A 21,866-nucleotide genomic window follows, 5' to 3' on the forward strand; every position below is an offset into this window, starting at 1 on the left:
TGTTGAGAAAGTCTGCATTAATATAATCATTGTTTCAGTGAGCTTTCTGTCTACCATTTTATTATTTGTTTTTATGACCCACTGGTTTTGCTTGTTTTTCTCATTTTTTACCTTTTTTTGGATAAATCAAAAAATGTCTGTTATCCCATTTTTACCACTGTCTGAACTTACTAGGTATATATTCCTTTACAGTTCGTTGGCACTTACCCTACAAATTTCAAGTTAATTGTACCACCTCCTGATGCTACTACACTTCTAATACACATAACTCCTTTTACATCCCCTCCCGTACACCTTTTGTGCATTGTTGCGTTTTGGTTTTGTATCTATACTTAAACTGCAAAAGACATAACTATTGTTTTGTATGGGTAGTATTATTTTATATTGGTATATTCCATTGTTCTTCATTGCCTCCTACATAGCCATGCTTCTGTCTAGGTTCATTTTCTCCCTTTATTATTTTCCTTTAGTGCAGACCTGATAGCAATGGATTCACTTAGTTTTTATCCAAAAACATCTTTATTTCACCTTCAGTTTTGAAAGCTGGTTTCATAGAGTATAAAATGCAAGCCTGCTAGTTATTTCCTCTTAGCGCTTTAAAGATTTCCTTCTACTGTCTCCTGGATTTCATCATTTCTGTGGAAAAGTATCTTGTCAGTCTTACTGCTCCATTACTTTTAAGATTTTTCTTTTTAGTTTCAGTTTACAAAGTTCAACTATCTGTGTGTGTTTGTCTTTGTACCACCATCCTGGGTTTGCTGAGCTGCTTAAATCTGTGGGGTTGATCTCTTTCATGTGTTTGGACATTTCTCACCCATTTATCGCCCAGCAGCAGCCTTCTCCCAGAAGCCATGTGTTTTGAGATCTCTAAAAAATGCAGGTTTGTCGCCCCTCACCCCCACATAACCACATTTGAAAAGCATTGTGGTTTCTCTTTCCTCAGTGACAGCTCTTGGCCTTGGCCACACTGTAACCCTGAGCTCATGTCAAGGGTCGACAAATGCAGAAGGGAAATAAAATAAAATAAAATAAAATAAAATAAAATAAAATAAAATAACAAAGCAAGAGAAACAGCTATCGACTGTTGGCTCACTGAACATTCACCCCTGGCTGGAGTATTCATCCACCTAGTCGTCGTTGCTTCCACAACTATTTATGCTGTAAGAAATTATTTTTGTAATTCATCTGGCTTTTTCTAGTTGTCAGCAGGAGTATCAGCCTGCCAATACCCTATCACATCCAACTTCAAGGCAGAAGGGGCCTGATGTTTTTGAGTGCTTGTCATGTGCCGGATGCCCTTCTAGGTTCGAGGTGCAGGATTGCCCAGTCTAAAGTAGCTAAGACAGACGGATACAAAATCATGCAGCGTACGAAGTTCCGTAGCAGCGGTGTGCACGGTGGTGAATGTGAAACAGGACAAAGGAGGCAGATGCGAAGGAGTGCCACCTGCTTGGGAAATTGTAAGTTTTGTCATTTTACGTGGCTATAGTTTCAGGTGGAAGGGGTGAAGCCCCGAGAGCTGAGGTTGCTGAGATAGGCAGGAGCCTGATAGCCACGGGCCCCGTGTGCCGTGGTGAATAGGTGGGCTAGGGAGCGCAGTTGAAGAATATTAAGCAGCGAAAAGTGTTCAGATTTTTGTTTTAGAAAGATTACTTACATGTCATTGTGAAACGTGGATCCAAGAAGGGCAAGCACGTGAGGCCAGGGGCTCTCGAGGAAACAGTTACAGTCGGTTCAACGTTTAATAGGTGGTTATCACCGACAGATTTGAAAGATGTTGAAGGGTAGAATTGTTGAAATTTAAGAGAATGGTGGAATTAAGAGGGAGGTGGAGGAAAGCGAGGCTAAGCTTTCTGGCTCAGGTGAAGGCCATAAATCACCAAGGGGGCTCCGACGAGCGAGCAGAGTTCAGTTTTGGATGTATTTTGTGCTCTCACTTCATTAGCTCTATGGTAGTTTGTGTCATACAATCCGAGAGCATAGTTCAGGGGGCCCCAGGTGGTCTTCTTGAAGCTCCTGAGATGAATAAGAGAGATGTAGAGCCCCAGGCCATTGCCTTCATTCCAGCCTCAGCGGGACCCTCTGATTTTATCTACCTTGTGTGCTGGGCTTCCACTTAAACATTTTATTTGAAATAAGTTTTCCATGCTAAAAGAAAAAAAAAATCACTAATAGTGTTTCCTTCCTCATTCATCTTCCCGTTTTAGGTCTCTGTTTCAACTTGTTCGTTTGAATGGAACCCTTTCTCAAGTCTCTTCCTCGGGAGGGTGTGTGGATAACGCCCTCTCTGCAACTTGCTCTTGCTCTTGCAGTCTGACTGGTGACTGTCTCGGCTGTATACAGGGTTTGGGGGCCACAGTCCTTAACTGCAGTCAGTAGATGCTATTCTGTTGCCTTCTGGTGTCCCTTGTTGCAGAAGAGAAAGCCAGAGCCAGTCTTCTTCTTAGTTATTTGTTTGTTTCCTCCCAAAAGCATGTATAATTTTCCTCTGTCTCTTTTAGCGTACAGGAATTTTACCAGAGTGCGACTAAGTGTATGTCCTTCTGTCTTTTCAGTCTCCAGACAAATCTTCCTGTAGCTCAGGGAAATGTTTCGGTTGTTTATTTGCTCTGGCTCCTCCATCTGGTCCTTTCTCTCTTTCCAGAATTCCCAGCTATTTACATGTTGGTTCTCCAAGTCTCACGAGTCCCGTCTCTTTGTATTTCTGCTCGGAGTTGTAAAGTAGCTCTACTTGATCTTCCAGGCCACTGATGGGATCTCAGGAATTAACTGTCTTCTTTTTTAAAAAAAATCCCACCGATTGAGCTTTTTCAGTGTGGAAAATAATGTTTTTAAAATTCTAAAAGAGGGGCGCCTGGGTGGCACAGCGGTTAAGCGTCTGCCTTCGGCTCAGGGCGTGATCCCGGCGTTGTGGGATCGAGCCCCACGTCAGGCTCCTCTGCTATGAGCCTGCTTCTTCCTCTCCCCCTCCCCCTGCTTGTGTTCCCTCTCTCGCTGGCTGTCTCTATCTCTGTCAAATAAATGAATAAAATTTAAAAAAAAATAAATAAAATAAAATTCTAAAAGAGATATCATTCACTTTGTGATCAGACTTCTTTATTGCTCTTATTATTTTTCAGGTTCTTGTCTGTGGTCCTTAGTGGTTTTGTTAATCTAAGACTCACCACCTGAGAGAGTGCTCTGCTTGCTTTTCCTGCCTCTGACTGCTGGGTCCCATGAAGTGCTTATCTTCCTTCCCTTCTGTTGTTCCAACTACAGTACCTCAGGCAGGGGACGGCACAGCAGCCTCTGGGTCATGCGTGTGTGAGCTGGTGCAATGGGATGGCAGTAATCCCCGGCCAAGCCTTCTGGCGTCAGTAGCCTGAGATAGGGCAGATTTGAGCTTTCTCACTTCTGCAGCTTCTTGAGGAGTCACGGAGACCAAGGGATATCCTCCCAACAAGCCTCACAGTGACCAGTGTTGCCTTTCCTTGCAACAGTCTGTGGACCAGACTCTCTCCAGGGTTTTAGAGCCTAATTGTTGCCCTGGAGCCCTCTCCTGACCCAGGAGGAAAATCTGGCACTGACTCTCTCTCTGGGCTGAGCAAGTCTTGCCCACACCCACCAGGTACCACTTGCCTGCCAGCCCTATAGTTTGTGCGGCTCTGGAATGTTCATTGGGTTGGGGACAGGAAGGGGCATCATCTCTTCAGAAGCCCCCAGTAAACTGAGCCAAAAGAGAGAGAGATTGGGAGAGACAGACAGACTGACAGACCCCACCAGACTAGACGATCCCTAACCTCCCTCCAGTGCCAACGTTTTACAGTTGTATGCATTTGTGGTCTCCAGCTTCAGCTCAGTCCTCAGTACCCTTGGGCCACACTTTTATGTCTTCCCAGCATGCTCTGCTTCCCCAAAGAGAATATTTGAGACTTTTATTTCTCTCCTCAAGCCCTCTGTTTACCCTGCCCTCCCCCTTCTTGTTCACTGTCAGCCCATGACTTTGAATTTCTCCTCACAGAGAAAAGAGATTCTGGTATTAAGTTGCTCAGTTCCTTCACTCACGTATGAACCTGTCTCCTTTCACTGCCTGCCTGCCGTCCATCTTTCCATCGTGCTGGACTCCATCTTCTCCCATGATTTCTCTGTGCTACTGTTTTTCCCCCTTCTCTGGCAACTCCCTTCTGTTTTGTTCTCCTCCTAGTCACCCAGCTCTGACTCTTCTCCCATATCCCTGGCTGCCAGGGGGTCTTCTCAGTGCATAAAGTTGATCCTATCAACTTCCGCTTAAAACCTGTCCATGACAGGAACAGACAAAATGAATCGTGGTGATAGAAGTCAGAATAGAGGTTACCGCTGGGCAGGGGAGATAGGAATCAACTGTAAAAGGGCTTGAGGGAGCCTTCTAGGGTGCTGGAAATATTCTCTGTCTTGTTTTGGGTGGTGGTTACACAGATCTCTACATCACAAAAATCCACTGAGCTGTACATTAAGACTAGTGCATTTTACTCTGTAAATGTTATACCTCAACCTCAGAAAGATAAAACTGGGGCGCCTGGGTGGCTCAGTCGGTTAACGTCTGCCTTCAGCTCAGGTCATGGGCCCAGGGTCCTGGGATCCAGCCCCGTGCTGGGCTCCCTGCTCAGTGGAGAGCCTGCTTCTTCCTCTCCCTCTGCCTCCCCCCACCCCCAGCTCTTGAGCACGCACGCTCTCTCTTTCTCTCTCTCTCTCATAAATAAAATCTTTAAATTAAAAAAAAAGAGAAAAAGATAAATCCTTCATTGGCTCTCCATTTCTACTACAGGTTAGGATCCAGACTCACATAGCTCACAGATTCCCATGATTCCTCCCTCAAGTCTGGCTCACGCATCTTCTTCCTGTGAAACCTACCCTGGCTTTCCCAGGCTTCTGACGCAGAGGTCTCCCACGCTCCCTCAGGACTGCGATCACGGGCCCGGCCCAATTCTTAGCAGCCTGGCTTGTGACTGTCCGGCTGCTTCCCTCACTAGACTGCGGCCCCCTGAGAAGAACAGCCATCTCTCTTCACTTCCATCGCTCCCCTAGCGCCTTGTGCGGTGACTGGCACGTAGGCCCCCACTAAATGTCTGTTGACTGAATAAATGCAGGTTTACTTTGTATCTGCTCTGAGCTTGACCGTTACTGAAAAGTGCTCTTCCTTCGGCCCACAGGATGCTTCCTCAGTGAGAAGAAGGCCGCTGCGCAATGGCAGTTTTCGATACTCCCGAGGAGGCCTTCGGCGCCTTACGCCCGGTCTGTGTTCAGCTCACAAAGACGCAGACAGTGGAGAACGTGGAGCACCTGCAGGCGCGATTACAAGCCGTGAGTGACTCCGCCCTCCAGGAGCTGCAGCAGTACGTCCTCTTCCCTCTGCGGTTTACGCTGAAGACGCCCGGTCCCAAAAGAGAGCGCTTGATCCAGAGCGTGGTGGAGTGCCTCACGTTTGTCCTCTCTTCGACGTGTGTGAAGGAACAAGAACTTCTCCAGGAACTCTTCTCGGAACTCTCTGCTTGTCTGTATTCGCCCAACTCCCAAAAACCCGCCGCTGTGTCCGAGGAGTTGAAATTGGCCGTGATCCGGGGCCTCAGCACATTAATGCACTCGGCTTATGGGGACATCATTCTGGCTTTTTACGAGCCCTCCATCCTGCCTCGTTTAGGATTTGCCGTGTCTTTACTGTTGGACCTAGCAGAACAGGAGAAATCAAAGCAAATTAAAATTGCTGCCTTACAATGTTTACAGGTTCTACTCTTTCAGTGCGACTGTCAAGACCATCCGAGGTCCTTGGATGAGCTTGAGCAAAAGCAGCTGGGGGATTTGTTTGCTTCTTTTTTACCTGGAATCTCAATGGCACTGACCAGGGTGATCACAGGAGACTTTAAACAAGGGCACAGCATTGTCGTGTCTTCCCTGAAGCTCTTTTACAAGACAGTGAGTTTCATTATGGCCGATGAACAGCTCGAAAGGATCTCAGAGGTCCAGCCAAAGGCTGCAGTAGAGCACAGAGTCGCAGAGCTGATGGTTCACAGGGAAGCCAGGTGGGTAAAAAACACCAGCGACAAGCTGACTATCCTTATTAAAAAGATAATTGAGTGTGTTTCAGTCCACCCACACTGGAAGGTGAGGCTGGCACTGATCGAACTGGTCGAGGCCCTTCTTTTGAAGTGCAGTCAGTCCCTGGTCAGATCAGCTGGACCCCTTCTGAAGGCTTTGGTGGGTCTAGTAAATGATGAGAGTCCCGAAGTCCAAGCCCAGTGCAATAAAGCTCTGAGACGTTTTGCAGATCAGAAAGTAGTGGTCGGCAACAGAGCCTTTGCTGACATCTTGTCAGAAAATCTGCATTCCCTCGCCACGTCTCTTCCCCGCCTCATGAACTCCCAGGACGATCAGGGCAAATTCTCTACACTCTCCTTGTTACTCGGTTATCTGAAACTCTTGGGCCCCAGAGTGAACTTTGTCCTCCGCTCTGTGGCCCATCTTGAGCGCCTTTCCAAAGCGCTCATCCAAGTGCTAGAATTAGATGTGACTGACATCAAAGTTGTTGAAGAGCGGCGCTGGAATTCTGGTCATCTGAGCGCTTCTCCAGAGACCGTGGCTCCGCAGCCGTGGAGCCCAATGCAGAGGAGATACTTCCGCTTCTTCACTGACGAAAGGCTTTTCCTGCTCCTGCAGCAGCTGTGTCAGCTTCTTGGCTTTTACGGGGACCTGTATTTGCTCGTGGATCAGTTTATGGCGCTGTACCGCGAATCTGTGGTTTACCGGAAGCAAGCCGCCATGATCCTGAATGAGCTGGTGGTGGGGGCTGCTGGGCTGGAGGTGGAGAATCTTCATGAAAACCACATTAAGACAAGCCCCGAGGAACTGAGGGAGATCGTGACATCTATACTGGAAGAATACACAAGTCAGGAAAACTGGTATTTGATCACTTGTATAGAATCTGAAGAAGTGGGAGAGGAGCTAACAATGAAGCAGGCAGGCCTCCAGGCCATCACATCTGGTGCACACACCTGCCAAGTTACCTCTTTTCCAGCCTTCTCACAGCCAAGTCCCACTATCTGCTCCATGAACAGCAACATCTGGCAAATATGCATCCAGTTGGAAGGGATTGGCCGCTTTGCGTACGCACTAGGAAAAGACTTTCGTTTGCTCTTGATGTCAGCACTCTATCCAGTACTGGAGAAGGCTGGGGACCAAACCTTGCTCATTAGTCAGGCAGCCACCAGCGCCATGATGGACATTTGCCACGCTTGTGGCTACGACTCTGTGCAGCACCTGATCAATCAAAATTCCGACTATTTGGTGAATGGGATCTCTTTAAATCTGCGTCATTTGTCTCTGCACCCCCATACCCCAAAGGTCTTGGAAGTCATGCTGTGGAACTCGGATGCTAGCCTGCTGCCTTTGGTGGCAGATGTGGTTCAGGATGTCTTGGCCACTCTGGACCAATTTTATGATAAGAGAGCTACTTCCTTTGTCGGTGTCCTGCATGCCCTGCTGGCAGCATTAGGTACATTCAGAGCCCTTTTTAATGCCAATTTGGGGGAAGGCCTAGTGCCCTTGTTTGCCTATTATTTTGTGTGTGTGTGTAGTTATGCTATGGAGGACATTACTTGACTAGTTGTCGGTCCAGCCCTACATGTTACGCCAGGGTTCCACTGCTTTTTATATATATATACTTTTAATAACCTCTACCATATATTGAGCTCCTGCTCTGTGTCAGGGACATAAACCCTGCAGACTAAATGTAAACATCATTTTTATTCTACAGAAAAGAAGAACTAAGGCTCACTGAGATTGACTTAGCCAGGGTCACACAGGTAATAAGGAGTAAAGTCAGGATTTATGACAGTTTTGTTCTTTTCAGTGTACCAAACTGCTGACAACACATGGGGTTCACAGTATCTGTGCTAATGGAGAACAGGAGTAACAGGAATTACTCAGTCCACAGAGGAGCTAGAGCATTACTGTCCACTAGAACTTCCTGTGATGATGGAAATATTCTATATATGTTCTGTCCATTACGGTAGCCACCAGATGCATGTGGCTAGTGTAGCTGAGGCACTGAATTCTTTGTTTTAACTTAAATAACCACATGTAGCTAGTGACTACCATGCTGGACAGAGGTCTAGAAACTTTCTTTTAACCTTTTAATTAGTATAAGGTGGTTTGAGTTTCTCTCCTTCCTTTTGGTCCTGTTGGGTGTCTATTGGAGGTGTTAAAATGGCAAAGTTTTGGACAATAAGAAAAAGAATCTCTCAAGTAGATAGTCTTGGAATGAAAAAAATAACGTGCTGTGTACTTGAGTTCCTTTTATCCAAAGACCATATCTCTAGTATTTATCTCAGTACTAATAGCCTCCATGGTAGGGGGAAATGTCACTGACCTCATTTTGTCAGCCAAGAAAGCCAAGATCACGTAAGAAAGTTTGTCACAGCAAGGAGGGCGACTAGAACAGAGACCGTTGTCTGCTCTGTACTTAATACCATTTCCAGTGTTCATTCATTCATTCATGAACATTCGCATGCCATCTAAATGTTCTTTTATTCATTTGTTTAATAAAGAGTGGCTGCCATGTGTCAGACACTGTGCTTAGTAATCAGGATATAGCAGTGAGCAAGACGAATCAACTCATGCAGCTTTCTTGCTCCTGCAAAAGAGATGACAAGTAAATCATTAAACAAGTTCATTTCAGAGTCTAATAAGCACTATGAAGAAAATAGACAACCTGATGCAAGAGAGGAACAGGGCTAGGATACTTAGAGTGATCAGGGAGGGCTTCTCTGAGGAAGCAACGCGAGAGCTGAGACCTGAAGGCTGAGAAGGGCCCCTCAGTATGTATGGAGCTGTCCTATCCTTTTTATGGTTTTTTAAGCACCTTCAGGCCAAAGGAACAGGTGCAAAGATGTGGAGGGAAGAGAGGACTTCAGGGCCTGGTAGAGCGGCCATTGTGGAGAGAGTGATACAAGATAAAGCTGGCAGGCAGGCAGGGCGTGGATAAACCCCGCATGGCCTTGTGGACCAAGGGAAGGAGTTTGTATTTTATTTCCACCACTCGGAAGTCTCTGGAGTGGACTAGTCTCTGGGACGTCAGCAGTGACCGAGAAGGAGTGGGCTCCTGCCCTCGCGGCAGCACTGCTGAGACTGACGGCTTCCGTGGTCCAAAGCTAGCCCAGACTTCCACCTTTAGTGCGTTGGGGAACTAGATTACGTGTCAGTTTGAGATTTTAAAACTGCATTGAGAAAAGGCCTATTAAATATATCCTCTCAGGAGATACCTCAGTTGGGGCCTTGAAAATTGAATTGTCTTGGGTTGCTGATGTCTTTGGTCACCTAGAAAGGAGAAGTCCATGTAGCGCTTTATTTATTTACTTTTTAATTGAAGCGGAAGAGGAAGGGTCTCCACTGTAGAGAAAAAAACAAGGATGGTTAACATTGACTTGAGGGCATCCTAGGGAATGAAGCAAAATGGGGGATGGCTTTCCTGAAAGTGTTGAAATCACCCCAAATATACTTGCATGTGGAACGGTGAGCAGCCCTGAAGTAGAGTTGGTCCGTCGTGCGTGAATCAGAGTGGCACTGCGTGCTGCCGTTTCTGTTTGTCTTTGAGTTGTCTCACCGATGGCCACGCTCTTATTTTTTATTTCATTTTGAGAGAGCAAGAGAAGGGGGGGTGTAGAGGGAAAGGGAGACAGAATCTCAAGCAGACTCCCCACAGACACGGGGCTGTCTGAGATCTTGACCCAACTGATGGCCACTCTGTTAAGATGGGAGTGGAAGCGTGGTCTCAGAGAACCTCTAGAAAGTCTTCAAAGGACCCAGCACGTGTTTTAGGAAACGGAGTTACCGTAAATACCAGTGTTTCACAGCCGTTGGCTAAAAGCATTAGGTGCCACAGTGAGGGCGAGAGCCCTCGGTTCAGTTACTGCTGAGCACGACCTACCAGTTGGCCAATGACGCAGAGCAACAAGACTAGGGTAGCTTTGTAGGTAAGAAAGAGGCCGTGCCACCCCGCAGCCCTGAGAGGGCTGCCTCCACGTTTTCACGGCTGCATCGGATTCTGTCGTGTGGCTGCACACAGTTTACGCAAATGGTCCTTTCTTGGTGGAGATTTTGATTGTTTCCATTCTTTTGCCACCACCACCAGAAAAAAAAAAAAAAAAGCTGCAGGAATATCTTTATAGGTCAATTTGAACATGTCTGAGTGTATCAATAGGGTAAATTCCTAGGGAGGAGTACTAGCTGAGAGGACAGAACATTTAATCTGGTTTTTGATGTTGTTGTTGTTGTTGTTGTTTTTAACTAATCTCTGTTCCCACTGTGGGGCTCGAACTCACAACCCGAGATCAAAAGTCACATGCTCCACTGAGTGAGCCAGCCAGGCGTCCTACATTTAAGTTCTGGATGGAGAGTTTCAAACTGCTCTACAAAGAGGTCGCACCAATTTCAACTCCTATCAGCGGTGTGGCGGAGTGCTGATTTTGCCACACCCTCATCTCCACTATATTCCCGAGCTTTTTGGTAATCCTTGCTTATCCAATCGGAGAAAAATAGCACTTTATTATAGTTTAATTTATATTAAGAGTGTGGCTGAGCTTCTTTTCATGTTTAAAAGCCATTTGTAAGCCAAGACTTTAATGTCTGGTAATAGCCTAATTGTAGAGATCTTTGCAGCATATCTACTTCGAGCATTGCAAATGCTAAGTCCTGATTCTAACTTATTGGGAATGCAATCCCTTGGAGTATACTGGGGCCTGACTTATGTCTGGGGACGGAGCATTGAAGAAATGGCATAATTGATCCCCTACATATAGGACATTTAGGTTCTAGAGTGAAGACTCTCAACCCAGCATTTGCGGTCTGCTGTTCCCATTTGCCTGGCCTTGGCACCTCCCATCTGCTGTTCCTTCGGCTCTGTGCACATGCTCCTTGATAGAAAGGAGATTAGCAGGTGCTAGAGGTTATCGGAAGCATTTTTCCTGCTGTGTGTAAAAAGGTGAAAATTCACACTGGGGTTTTCTGGGAGGGTTTTTTGTTTTTGTTTCTTTAAGTGTTAAGAGCCTTTTTTGAAGCCCTAGGGGAACCCCAGTATACAAAAATAGTTGAAATCAGAGCCATTGGGTTAGAGAGGAGTTAGAAGCCCTGGGCCCACCCCCTGTAGCATGCTGTCTCTTGGGGCCCTCCCTGTTGTGGCCCCGAGACATTCCTGCAGAACCCTTAGGGCTTCTCAAGGCACAGTTTGAAAACCACCGCTTCAGTGATGTTTCAGGCTTATTCTGCGGTGTCACATCAGAAATATTGGCGCATCCTGAAGAAGGAAAAGCTTTGGAGAGACTGTGCCAGCGTTTTCTATCAGAAGTACAGATGTGAGGGGCTGTGTCCATTCCAAGACTCTGTAGAGCGTGTCCTCTGCTCATGAGGAGTGTGCATCCTGTACTCAGAATTCTGTCACTTATATGTATTCTCCAGTCTAGCATATTTCCTCGTTCAGCATACATTTTGAGCACCCACTCCATGCTGGGCATGTTGGATTCCAGTGGCGATCAGTGGAGCATAGAATCTAGTGGGAGATTCAGACACTAAATGGTGCACTCAAGAGAAATGTAATTACAAATCATGGCGAGTTGCTATGAAAGGAAAGAAGACGGTACTATATAAGACAGCCTATAGGGACCTAAATTGGATTGGGAAGTCAAGGGATGGCTTTACCAGGCAAGTTCTATGTGTATTGAGACATGAAAGGTGAATTGGAATTAGCCAGGTTTGATGTCGTGGGGAAAGTACTCCAGACAGAAAGAACAGCATATGCAAAACGTTCTGGGGTCAGAAAACACCTGCCACATTGGAGGAATGGGAAGATGGGGCAACTGGGAGTAGTTGGAAGATAAGGTTGGAGAGGCCGGATCACGTGGGGCCACGCAGGCCACGGCAGAGAGCTTATTCTACTCCTAGAGTCCCAGTGCCTATTGTCAATGACCGTGGTGATCGTTATAACATTTTATTTTCAGCCCAGTGGTTCTCAGACACAGGTGACCTCGGGCAACCCCAAGAGCAGAGTGCAGGGGAGGAGGGAAGTCATTTGAGCCGAAGACCAGCAGCTCCTGAGAAAGGACTTGGGAATTCCACCACAGCAGAAGACATTGAACAATTTTTGCTGAACTACCTCAAAGAAAAGGATGTGGCAGATGGAAATGTCTCAGATTTCGATAACGAAGAAGGTAACTATTTATTTTGACTTAGCCAGTTTTTTCTTTATGAAGCAGATTAGTATAAGCACGAGATCTCATTACGGAAAGTTTGGAAATCAGAAAAGTCACTCATCACCCCACCGTGCTCAACAGAAGCATCCTCATTTTTTCGTGCCATCTTATCCCATTCTTTTTTTGTCGCAGACCTGTTTGTATGTGGTCACAGCCACAGTTTAAATGCATTATACCCTTTTTGCACTTACTTATATAATCAGCAACTCTCCACGTTGCTATAGAGTTTTCATAATTAATGTTTTAATAGCTGCTACTAAGTATCCATTCCCCTGTGGGGAGTTCGGGTTGCTTCTAGCTTTTCACTCTAATAAACAGTACGGCAGTGGATGATTCTGTGCACGTGACCTTTTCCCTTTTTTTGCATATTTCTTTATAAATCCCAGAAGTGGGATTTCTGGGTCAAGGATATGAACATTTTTTTAGGCTTGCCAAATTGCCTTCCAGAAAGGTTGTGTCAATTTATACCTTCCCTTCAGCAGTGCGGGATTAACACTGGTTGTACCACAACCTTGCCAACACTGGCCATTACGAGTTTCACTTCTTGCTAAATTAATAGGTGAAAAATGATTCTTGATATTTGACTTTGCATTTCTTTGATGACAGGCAAGGTCGAATATTTTCCTATATGTTCCGTTCCTGACAATGTTTTTCTTGTGCCCATTGTCTATTCATATGCTTTGTCCATTTATTTATTCGTGGGGGGAGATTTCACTGTTTTTCTTACCTATTTATATGATAAAGGAGAAGGGAGTTCAGGCTAGTTGAAGCCCCAGCCTGTTGTTTTATTCACAAGCTCGATCTGGAGCTTCAGGTCACGGAAGGATTAATAAATTGTTAGAATCTCCTCTGCAAATATAAAATGCCAAGTCATAATGAGCTTGGTGGTCTCAGAACTATCCTAAATGGAACTGAGTCCCAAATTAGTTTGTTAGGTTGGAATTGAGCAGGATTCTTTTTCCTTTTTGGTGGTCTCCACTCCGAGGAGACACTGGTGAACTGAAACCAGTACTTCCAGGAGAACAGGAAATAGTCGTTCAATGCAACTGACTACCACCAGTTCCTCTGGTGTGTCAGGGAATTATCACGGAGCCCGGGTAATGATTTATGCGGAACAGAGTCGTTGCCCTCCTCGAGGACAGTTTTCTGATCAGAAGTCTATTATCAGGCCTTTTCTTCTCAGTTTTATTTCTTAAGCCAACCCAGTCTTTCTTTGCCTGACCTGCACCCCACACCAAAACCTGGAGACCCAGAGGGAGGGGAGGCATCCTGATCCCCTGTAATCCAGATTTGCCATTCTTGTTTGAAATTCTGGTATTGTCTGTGAATCCGTTCTTTCACGATGAGGATCTTCTGGTTTGAGTTGATGTTGGCTAGGAGCAGACTGAATGAATCAACCTTTCTCCCAGTAATGGAAAAATCCACATCCCTCAAATAACATTGTGCAATAGGTGACTTTCAAACAACAAATCCTCCTCTGGGAAGAAAAGCACAGCCTTATCATTCTTATAATTATCATTCATCAAGTACACACCACACACTTGGCATTATAAAGAATGTTTGGCTTGATGTTGGTTTGACATGTGTTTTTTGTTTTAGCCACAATGAAAGCACCTCGTGTGTCTGAGGTCCCTTTCTCCAAGAAATCCAAGCAATCTACAAATGCATTTTCATTTATCTTTTCAGCATCTGGTAGAGACAGGTGTGGCCTCTGCTATAAGATTCTGTTTTTTCCAGCAGAGGAAACAGAAATGGGAAGAAGTGAAGGAAACAACGTTCAGCTCAGTGGAAATGAGCACAGCTAGTAGTGGGGGCTGGAGGTGGGTACGGAGCTGGGGGCTGTAAGTTGAGGAAAATTTTTCAGGGTAGGGATTTTGGCCTGGGTTTCATGCAATTCTCAGGTCTTTTCGTTATTTGAATATACGGACTGATACCTATCGTGCAACGCAGCACTCTAGGCAGTGAAAGAATGCTAATAGCTGGTGACATTCCTCTTATTTAACTCCCAACAAGCAAATGAGGTGTGCGTGCTTTATACCTTTTTTCCAGATGAAGTAATGTAGGATGAGAGGGTTGCTAATAGGTGTACAGGCAGGACTTGAACTGACCTCCTTGACCAAACCCCTTCCCTGTGTATTGCGCCAAGCTGCCCTGCTGGTATCTCTCACACAGACATCACTAAGGCCTGATCTTGGCCATCGAAAGATCTCACAGGCTGGTGGAGGAGACACACGAGCCTCTTAGTCTAAGAACGAACCAAGAAGAAAGAAAGGGTAAAGGTCAGAGCAGAGGCCAGCCAGAGAGCTGCCCAGCCTCAGGGCTCCAAATTAGAATGTCGCCCTCTTACATTTTTATTTGAAATATTTATTAATGGAAATTTTAAAAAAGACTGAAGGTACAGGAAAAAAATTAAAATCCTATATGATCTCATGACCCCATCTCTGTTAGTATCTCGTTGTCCTTCCTGCTATGCAAAAAATTTATAGTGCTCCCACTGCGCATGCAATTTTATATAGTGCTTTTCTCTTTTTAACACAATATTCTTTCATAAACGTTTTCCCTTGTTGTTAAAGCCCTCAGTAAACACAAATTTGGGGGCCCTCATGATGTGTCATTATAGGGAGGTACCGTGGCTTATATAATTATTTCCCCTTCAGTGGCCATGGAGGGGTTCTCCCCACCCCACCCCACCCCCGGTTTTTAGCCGTTATAGTTAATGCTCTGGTGACTACCTTGACTCATAGTTTGACCCAAATTTTATATGGTTTCCTTAGGATCAGTTCCTAGACATTTTCCCTTGTAAATGCTGTTCCTGCATCTGAGGCTGGGAGATCGTGTTGAAGTGGGGCGTCTGTCATAAAACCCTGTCCCCGGTTATGCTTTTTTCCAGAGGAGCAGTCAGAGCCTCCGAAGGCAGACGAGCATGACCCTGGGCCCGATGTGGCACCGCCACTGCCGGTGCAGATCCAGATAGCCACACACGTGATGGAGCGCTGCGTCCACTTGTTGTCAGATGCAAATCTGAAAATCCGCTTGAAGGTCAGTGTGCAGCCCTTTCCCTGCATTTGCACGGCAGCAGTGACTGCACGGGTGAGCAAGAGGCTGCCCTTATCTCCTGGCCCATGTGTGGTGGCCAAGAGAAGGCATCAGGAAGAATTTATCTGTGGGGTGACAGCCTCACGTCCTTCTGTGTCAGCTCAGATGCCAAAAGGGAGCTAAGTCCCTTTTGTAGAATTAAAAAACTACATAGTTTTGGGGCGCCTGGGTGGCACAGCGGTTAAGCGTCTGCCTTCGGCTCAGGGCGTGATCCCGGCGATCTGGGATCGAGCCCCACATCAGGCTCTTCTGCTATGAGCCTGCTTCTTCCTCTCCCACTCCCCCTGCTTGTGTTCCCTCTCTCGCTGGCTGTCTCTATCTCTGTCGAATAAATAAATAAAATCTTTAAAAAAAAAAAAACTACATAGTTTTGGACATCCGTTGACTCTCCAAGGGAAAGGAAGTCCTATGCTTTGGAAAGGATATCATTTTCTGGAGTGACTTAATGTGGGAGGCAGGTTTTAATCCTTGGAAGCAGTCATTCTTCCAAGCCTGACTCTGGCCCCATCCCTGGAAAAACACCCACAGTTCTTCATTATACTTCCTCGTTTGCTGGCAGTTCCCCAAGCAGCAGCCCCGTCAGCGAGGACTTAAACCGTGCAATAGTGAAACTGGACAGCGGGGCGGGTGGGCGTGGGGACAGGGCTTTCAGAATCACCTGGGAGAAGCTCTCACAGAAGGGCCTGGTCCTGCCCACCCCCAAGCAGGTGTGAGAAGGACAGCTGCCTCAGTGAGTTACTGTTAGCGAAGAGAGTACGCTGCCCTGCTACAAAACCCCGATCCAGGATCATCTCAGATCTCAGGGTCTGTGCTTTGTGGAATTTGTTTCGTTTTCCCGGAGACACTTCTTAGCATTCATCTCTTGTTCCACTCAGCAAGTACTCTTTGAGTGCCTGCTATACGTGAGGCTTGATTGTAGATGTCTGGGTGATACATTAGCCGAGTGTCTTCCCATTTATGGAGGCTCTGTGGCAGCTGTGTCCACACCGTAGTTACTGAGATCACCAGCGTTAGAGTCAGACCTGCATACCTGAGTTCACATCCTGGCTCTGTCTCTGTGACCTTGAGCACGTTACTTCACCTTTTTAAGACTCTGCTTCTCCTGTAAAATGGATGTGATGGTTCCTGCCTTGCTGGGTTGTTGATTATAAATACGAAACAGTTAGCATCAGTTATGGCACACACACATTCATTCGTTCATTCACCCAGTGTTTATTGTGGGATGCTACAGGTCAGGCAGACGGCGTATAGAAGGAAGTGAAGCAGGCATCCCTGCCTTCATGGAACTTCCTGTCTCTCACAGGGAAATGTACAAACACACACCTAGAAGGTGAAGAAATTTCTGAAGGTAATAAGCAGGCTCTGTGATAGAAAATAGTAATTCACCCATCCAGTGATCATGCGTTAAGAGCCTACTCGGTCCCAAACCCTGTTGAAGAAGACGGAGCTTATGCCCTGATTTCAGCCAGGTCTTTGGGGAAGGCCTCCCCCGACGTGGTGATATTTGAGCCAAGACTTAAAGGCTGAGAAGGAGCCAGCCATGCAAAGGGGCAAGGGCAAGGAGATGAACATTTGAGGCAGAAGAAGGAAATGTCTGTCTTGGAATCAATGGCGTCTGATGTAACTTCCCCAGTTAGTGACAGAACTCACGTGAAGCCAGTGATAGCAGCACCATTTCCACTGGGCTGCTCTGCTGTATGCTATATGCCGACGTTTCTCTTGCTGTCCTGCCTGCCCACCTGTTCCCCCTCACGGGCGGGCCCTCTTTGTTCTTTGTTACTGTTCCAGTCTCAGTGTGACCAGCACATAGTAGACATCCAGCAGGGTTCACTGCTCGATGTTAGACCTCACTGTCTGACTCAGCTGTGCACCCCCCCCCCCCCCCCCCCGCTCTGTGAAGGCCAGCCCGTTTCTGGGAGGAAAGGCCACACTGCTCATCGTCGTGACTCCTGCCAGTGACACTGAGGCAGGCCGGTAGGCTCCTCTGATCAGGACATGTATTCTCAGAGAGGGTAAAAAATCCAGTTTACATCTAGACCACCCCAGACCTTTCTTCTGAGGTGGACCTGTATCTCAGCTGCCTACTTGGCCTCTAGAAGAAGGAGAACACGACCTCACCCAGCCTCTCAGCATCCTCCCCTCCCTAGCTCCTGTCTCCGCCTGCATCCATTCGGTGGCTAAGCCTGACTCCAGGCAGCCCCTTTGGATATCTCTTTTTATTGCCCCCAATATTGGGGGCCACCAGCATCTACACACATTCATATACACACCTCATATACTCATTCCGCACAGACCCACTTCCAGGACAGACCTCAGACCTTCCCTCCTCTGCCACCACCCTGTGGCCGCATCCCCGTCCTCTCCTGCCCGCTTCCTGAGGGGCCTGCTTGCCCGCATCTCTCTCCTGCCGCAGGCCCCTCCCCCACTCAGCAGCCAGAATGACCTTTTTCAGACATTAATGGTATCATGGCACTTTCCTGCTGAAACCATTCTGATGGCTCCCCACTGCACTTAGTACAAAATAAAAAATTCGTAACGTGACACTCTCACGGTCAGGCCCCTCTTACCCCTCCTGTGTCATGCTGCACGCAGCCCTGCTTTAGTTCCCTAAGGCCTGCAAGCCCTCCCTGCTCTGGGTCTTCCCTGCTGCCATTTCCACCTCTAGGAATGTCTGGGAACACTCTCCCACTCTTCCCGTGACGACCTCCTACTCTGCTGAAATCACACCCTCTGCTTTCAGGTCTTGGATGTGCTGGATCTGTGTGTGGTTGTTCTGCAGTCCCACAAGAACCAGCTCCTTCCCTTGGCTCATCGGGCCTGGCCCTCACTTGTGCACCGACTCACCAATGACGACCCCCTGGTGGTGCTCAGAGCCTTCAAGGTAGGCAGACGCCCCACCCTGCCAGCCGTGCGGGGGGCAGGGGGCAGTCAGCACAGAGCGCAGCTGTGTCTTTGGGGCTTCGTGCTCATTTCAGCTGATCCTTGAAGAAAGCATAGCAAAATAAGAAAGGCACAAAGAAGAAAGTAAAAGTCCGTCTCCTCTTGAGTTAGAAGCAGAAGGAAATAGCAGATGAAAAGGATCGCCAGTATTTATCGAGTACCCACTGTGTGCTTGGCACTTCCTCACGCGTGAGCTCATCTCCTCACAGCAGCTTTGCAAGGTAGCTACTATTCTCCCCATTTTTGACAGAGGAGGAAATAAGCTCAGAGAAGTTCAGGGATTTTCTCAAGATCACACAGCTAGTAAGTGATAGAACCCAAATCTGTGAGTTTGTGCCCATGTTCTTTGCACTCCACAGGAGTCAAGGTGAAGGGGCCTAGGTTCTAGCAGTGGTCATCCTCTGTCCAGCCAAGTGACTTTGGGCAGAGCCCACGACCACCCATTTTCAAGTTGGCCTTAGAAGCATGTTTTCCACCTTCCTCATAGTATTGTTGTCAAGGATAAAATGGGACTATTTGGTGAAATGCTTTGAAAAGTTAAAAGCCATAAATATATCTATCTATCTATCTATCTATCTATCTATCAGGTATTATTCTCCCTGCCTTAGTTTGGCTTATATCAGCACATGTATTTTGGCGTATTTATTTATATTCTTCCTTATTCTGAAAAGCACTTAAGGCAACCTACAGAGATCTATTTCCCAGGGCAAGCGAACATAAATTAGGAGTAGGCGAGGAACACGAAGCAAAGAAGAAAGATGTGTAGGGACATAAAATGAAGCCAGGAATGCAACTGGTACACTTGGCAAAAGTATTTCGGTTTTCTGTAAGACTCTTCAGCATATTCTGGACCAAAATAGGAGCTTACGTTTAAAACATATAAAATTGTTAATTTTTTCTTCTAATGCAAAATATACAAAATCTCACATGCACACACACACACACACACACACACACACACACACACAAAGCGGAGGAGGGAGGCCGGGGGAAGGAGAGAAGGAGGAGGGTCTTGCTAAATCTTATTCAGATGTGCTGCCTTCCTTTATGGAAATTCATAGGTAATCTGAGATGACAGCAGTCATAGAAAAAGAAAAAAAAGAGAAAGATGTGTGCACTGTAACTGAGGCTGCTTTTCCACCCCCAGACACCCTGGTGACATCTGAGGCCTGGAAGGCCTCATGCAGGCCAGCTGAGGGCCCTGCAGTAAGGGCAAACACTCTCTGTGCTGGTTATGCCTTGCTTACCAATTTTTAAAGAAATTCCTATTATCCTGTATATCCAGCCTTGTGCAGCGGGGCAAAACATTTCAATATGTTCTGCTAGAGAAAGTTTAAAACGAGACATGCAAAGAAACCGCCTGTGGTGGAAGATGGGACGAGGGTTACGTACATAGGAGATGGTGCGATGGGACAAGAAGGGCCCTGGCAGGGCCCTGACCACCGGGTCTGTGCCCTGACTCAGTCGAGGGGCCACGGCCAGCCACTGCCCTCCCGGGGCCTGCACGCCGCAGCAGCTGGGCCTCCCTGTTTGTGTTTGTTCAGCTAGCTAGAGTTCAAAGCGAAGTCTTTTCTCAAGGGATGTTAGGAAGAGTCGAGAGATGATCTATGTGAACTGCTTTAAGCTCTCTCTCTCTTTTTTTTAACCAAAAAAGGAAGGAAAATCAAGGTATTAATCATATTATTCATCCAACCCAAGATTCCTTTGAATTATTCCCCGTGTAATCTGTATTTATGGATAGAAGCAGCCATGCCTTGGGAGCAGAGACCTCCGAATTCATAACTGTCAGAATCACAAACCATGGGCAAGGAATTAACAGCAGTAATTCTATTTTTTTTTTTTTTCCAAGAAGAAATTGAATTACCAGCCATTCCTTAGCTCTGTGCTGCCTTGGTGCTGTGCAGTCACCAGACCCGGGGCTGTCTCTGCAGGTCTTGCGTACCCTGGGAGGCAAGTGTGGCGACTTTCTGAGGAGCCGCTTCTGCAAAGACATCCTGCCCAAGCTGGCTGGCTCCTTAGTCACCCAGGCCCCCGTCAGCGCCCGGGCTGGACCGGTGTACTCGCACACGCTGGCCTGCAAGCTGCAGCTGGCCGTTCTGCAGGGCCTGGGCCCCCTCTGCGAGAGACTGGACCTCGGTAGGTACCGGCCACCCTCCCCTGGAGACACGCAGCCTGCGCGCGTTCTCGCCACCACCGTGGCGCCTGGCGCCTAGTCAGGCTCTCTCCTCTCCCTTCGTGCGTACATCCTTCAGTCTTACATTGGCCTCGTTTTCCCACCCATCTTGATGTGTTTTTCTGACCTGCGGGATGGAGTCAAGAGCCCAGGGCATCTCGCCTTGCTGTTCCAGGTTCACCAGACAGCAGTTGCTTCCTGCTTGCCCCAAATGAAGTCTGAGGGCCGATGCTTGTTTTGTTTGTCTGCAGGTGAGGGTGACCTGAATAAAGTGGCTGATGCCTGCTTGATTTACCTCAGCGCCAAACAGCCCGTGAAATTACAAGAGGCTGCCAGGAGGTACGTCTGCTTGATCACCCGCATCTCTTTACGTTTGCTCTAAATTATAGATGATTTGCTAATGGCGAGCAGAGTCAAGGCATCTCTGTTCTTTTCTCTCGCTCTTCTCGCCGGGTTAAGATGGTTTCTTTAACTGGGCCAACTCTAGAGATGGTATTTTTACTAGGTGCATTTCTCTTTGCAAGTAACCTTTTCCTCTGCTGCAGTGTCAGCAGCAATTCCAAAGGGGCAAAAGCAGAAAGGTGGCGTGCCGAAGGGGACGAATCCTCTCCTGGTAGGAGAGAGCTCTGCTTCTTGGCCCTACTCCAGTGACCGAGTGACCCTGGCACCTGTCCGCACCGCAACTCCTTCGTCTGCAAAGCATAAGCATTGGGTTACTGATCTGGCACACCTTGACTCCACAGAGCATCTTAATGAACGTCAGGTGTTCTAAACCCTCGCACATTGTACACAACATGGGGTGTGTACAAGCAGACACTTACATTCCTTTTTCTAGATAGAGTCCACAGCATTCATCTGATTATAATAGGCGTCTGTGAACCAAGAAACATAAAGAATCACTGGACTAATGGTCTAAAGGGCCTTTTTCAACTCTGAAATTAGGTGATTGTCATTTCCAAGAGTTTTGCTTATTCATGAATAGCTATGCCACCTCTAATGGAAAGCTATATCTGGTTCCTTGAGCCCCAAAGGATTTCTCTCAAAAGCTGAAACTCTGAGCACAGCAGCATTCCCCACACCTGAGACCAAAAATGCACTCTGGCCCCCTGGCCCCAGCTGGGTAGAGAGCTGGGCCCAGGGGGCCAGAGTGGACCTGCTATCCCCCAGGTGTCTGCTACTGGAACAAAAGTTAGCTTCCCTGGCCTGGCACTGTCTACTACCCTGGGCGGTGCAGCCCCATGTCCCAGAGCAAATCAACAATCCCTCCTACTTCTTAGGCTTCTAGAAATGAGTCCCTGATCTTCCTTGGTGGGGTAGCAGTCCTCTCATTCCCTGAAGGCCTGCAAGGCCGCTCAGACTATGAAATGAGGAAGCTACTTGCTGCCTTATAAACCTTGCACTCT

At 47.1% G+C, this 21,866-nt stretch overlaps 1 protein-coding gene across 3 annotated transcripts in view; it reads left to right on the top strand.

The window, feature by feature from the left end:
- Window positions 1–21,866, top strand: part of TTI1 (TELO2 interacting protein 1) — a 44,439-nt gene that overhangs the window by 11,066 nt on the left and 11,507 nt on the right. Inside the window, exons 2-8 of one of the 3 annotated variants that reach the window (XM_057312529.1) lie at window positions 1,200–1,460; window positions 5,169–7,504; window positions 12,003–12,212; window positions 15,145–15,293; window positions 18,091–18,231; window positions 20,222–20,426; window positions 20,715–20,802. In XM_057312529.1, coding sequence (XP_057168512.1) covers window positions 5,203–7,504; window positions 12,003–12,212; window positions 15,145–15,293; window positions 18,091–18,231; window positions 20,222–20,426; window positions 20,715–20,802 — 3,095 coding nt within the window. In that variant the 5' untranslated portion in view covers window positions 1,200–1,460; window positions 5,169–5,202. Of the gene's footprint in view, window positions 1–1,107; window positions 1,461–5,168; window positions 7,505–12,002; window positions 12,213–15,144; window positions 15,294–18,090; window positions 18,232–20,221; window positions 20,427–20,714; window positions 20,803–21,866 lie in introns of those variants that run through there. The other 2 variants (XM_057312528.1, XM_026503483.4) reach the window with 2 other exon arrangements.

Source organism: Ursus arctos, unplaced genomic scaffold (genome assembly GCF_023065955.2).
Source record: "Ursus arctos isolate Adak ecotype North America unplaced genomic scaffold, UrsArc2.0 scaffold_16, whole genome shotgun sequence".
In the NCBI taxonomy this organism is placed as follows: domain Eukaryota; kingdom Metazoa; phylum Chordata; class Mammalia; order Carnivora; family Ursidae; genus Ursus; species Ursus arctos.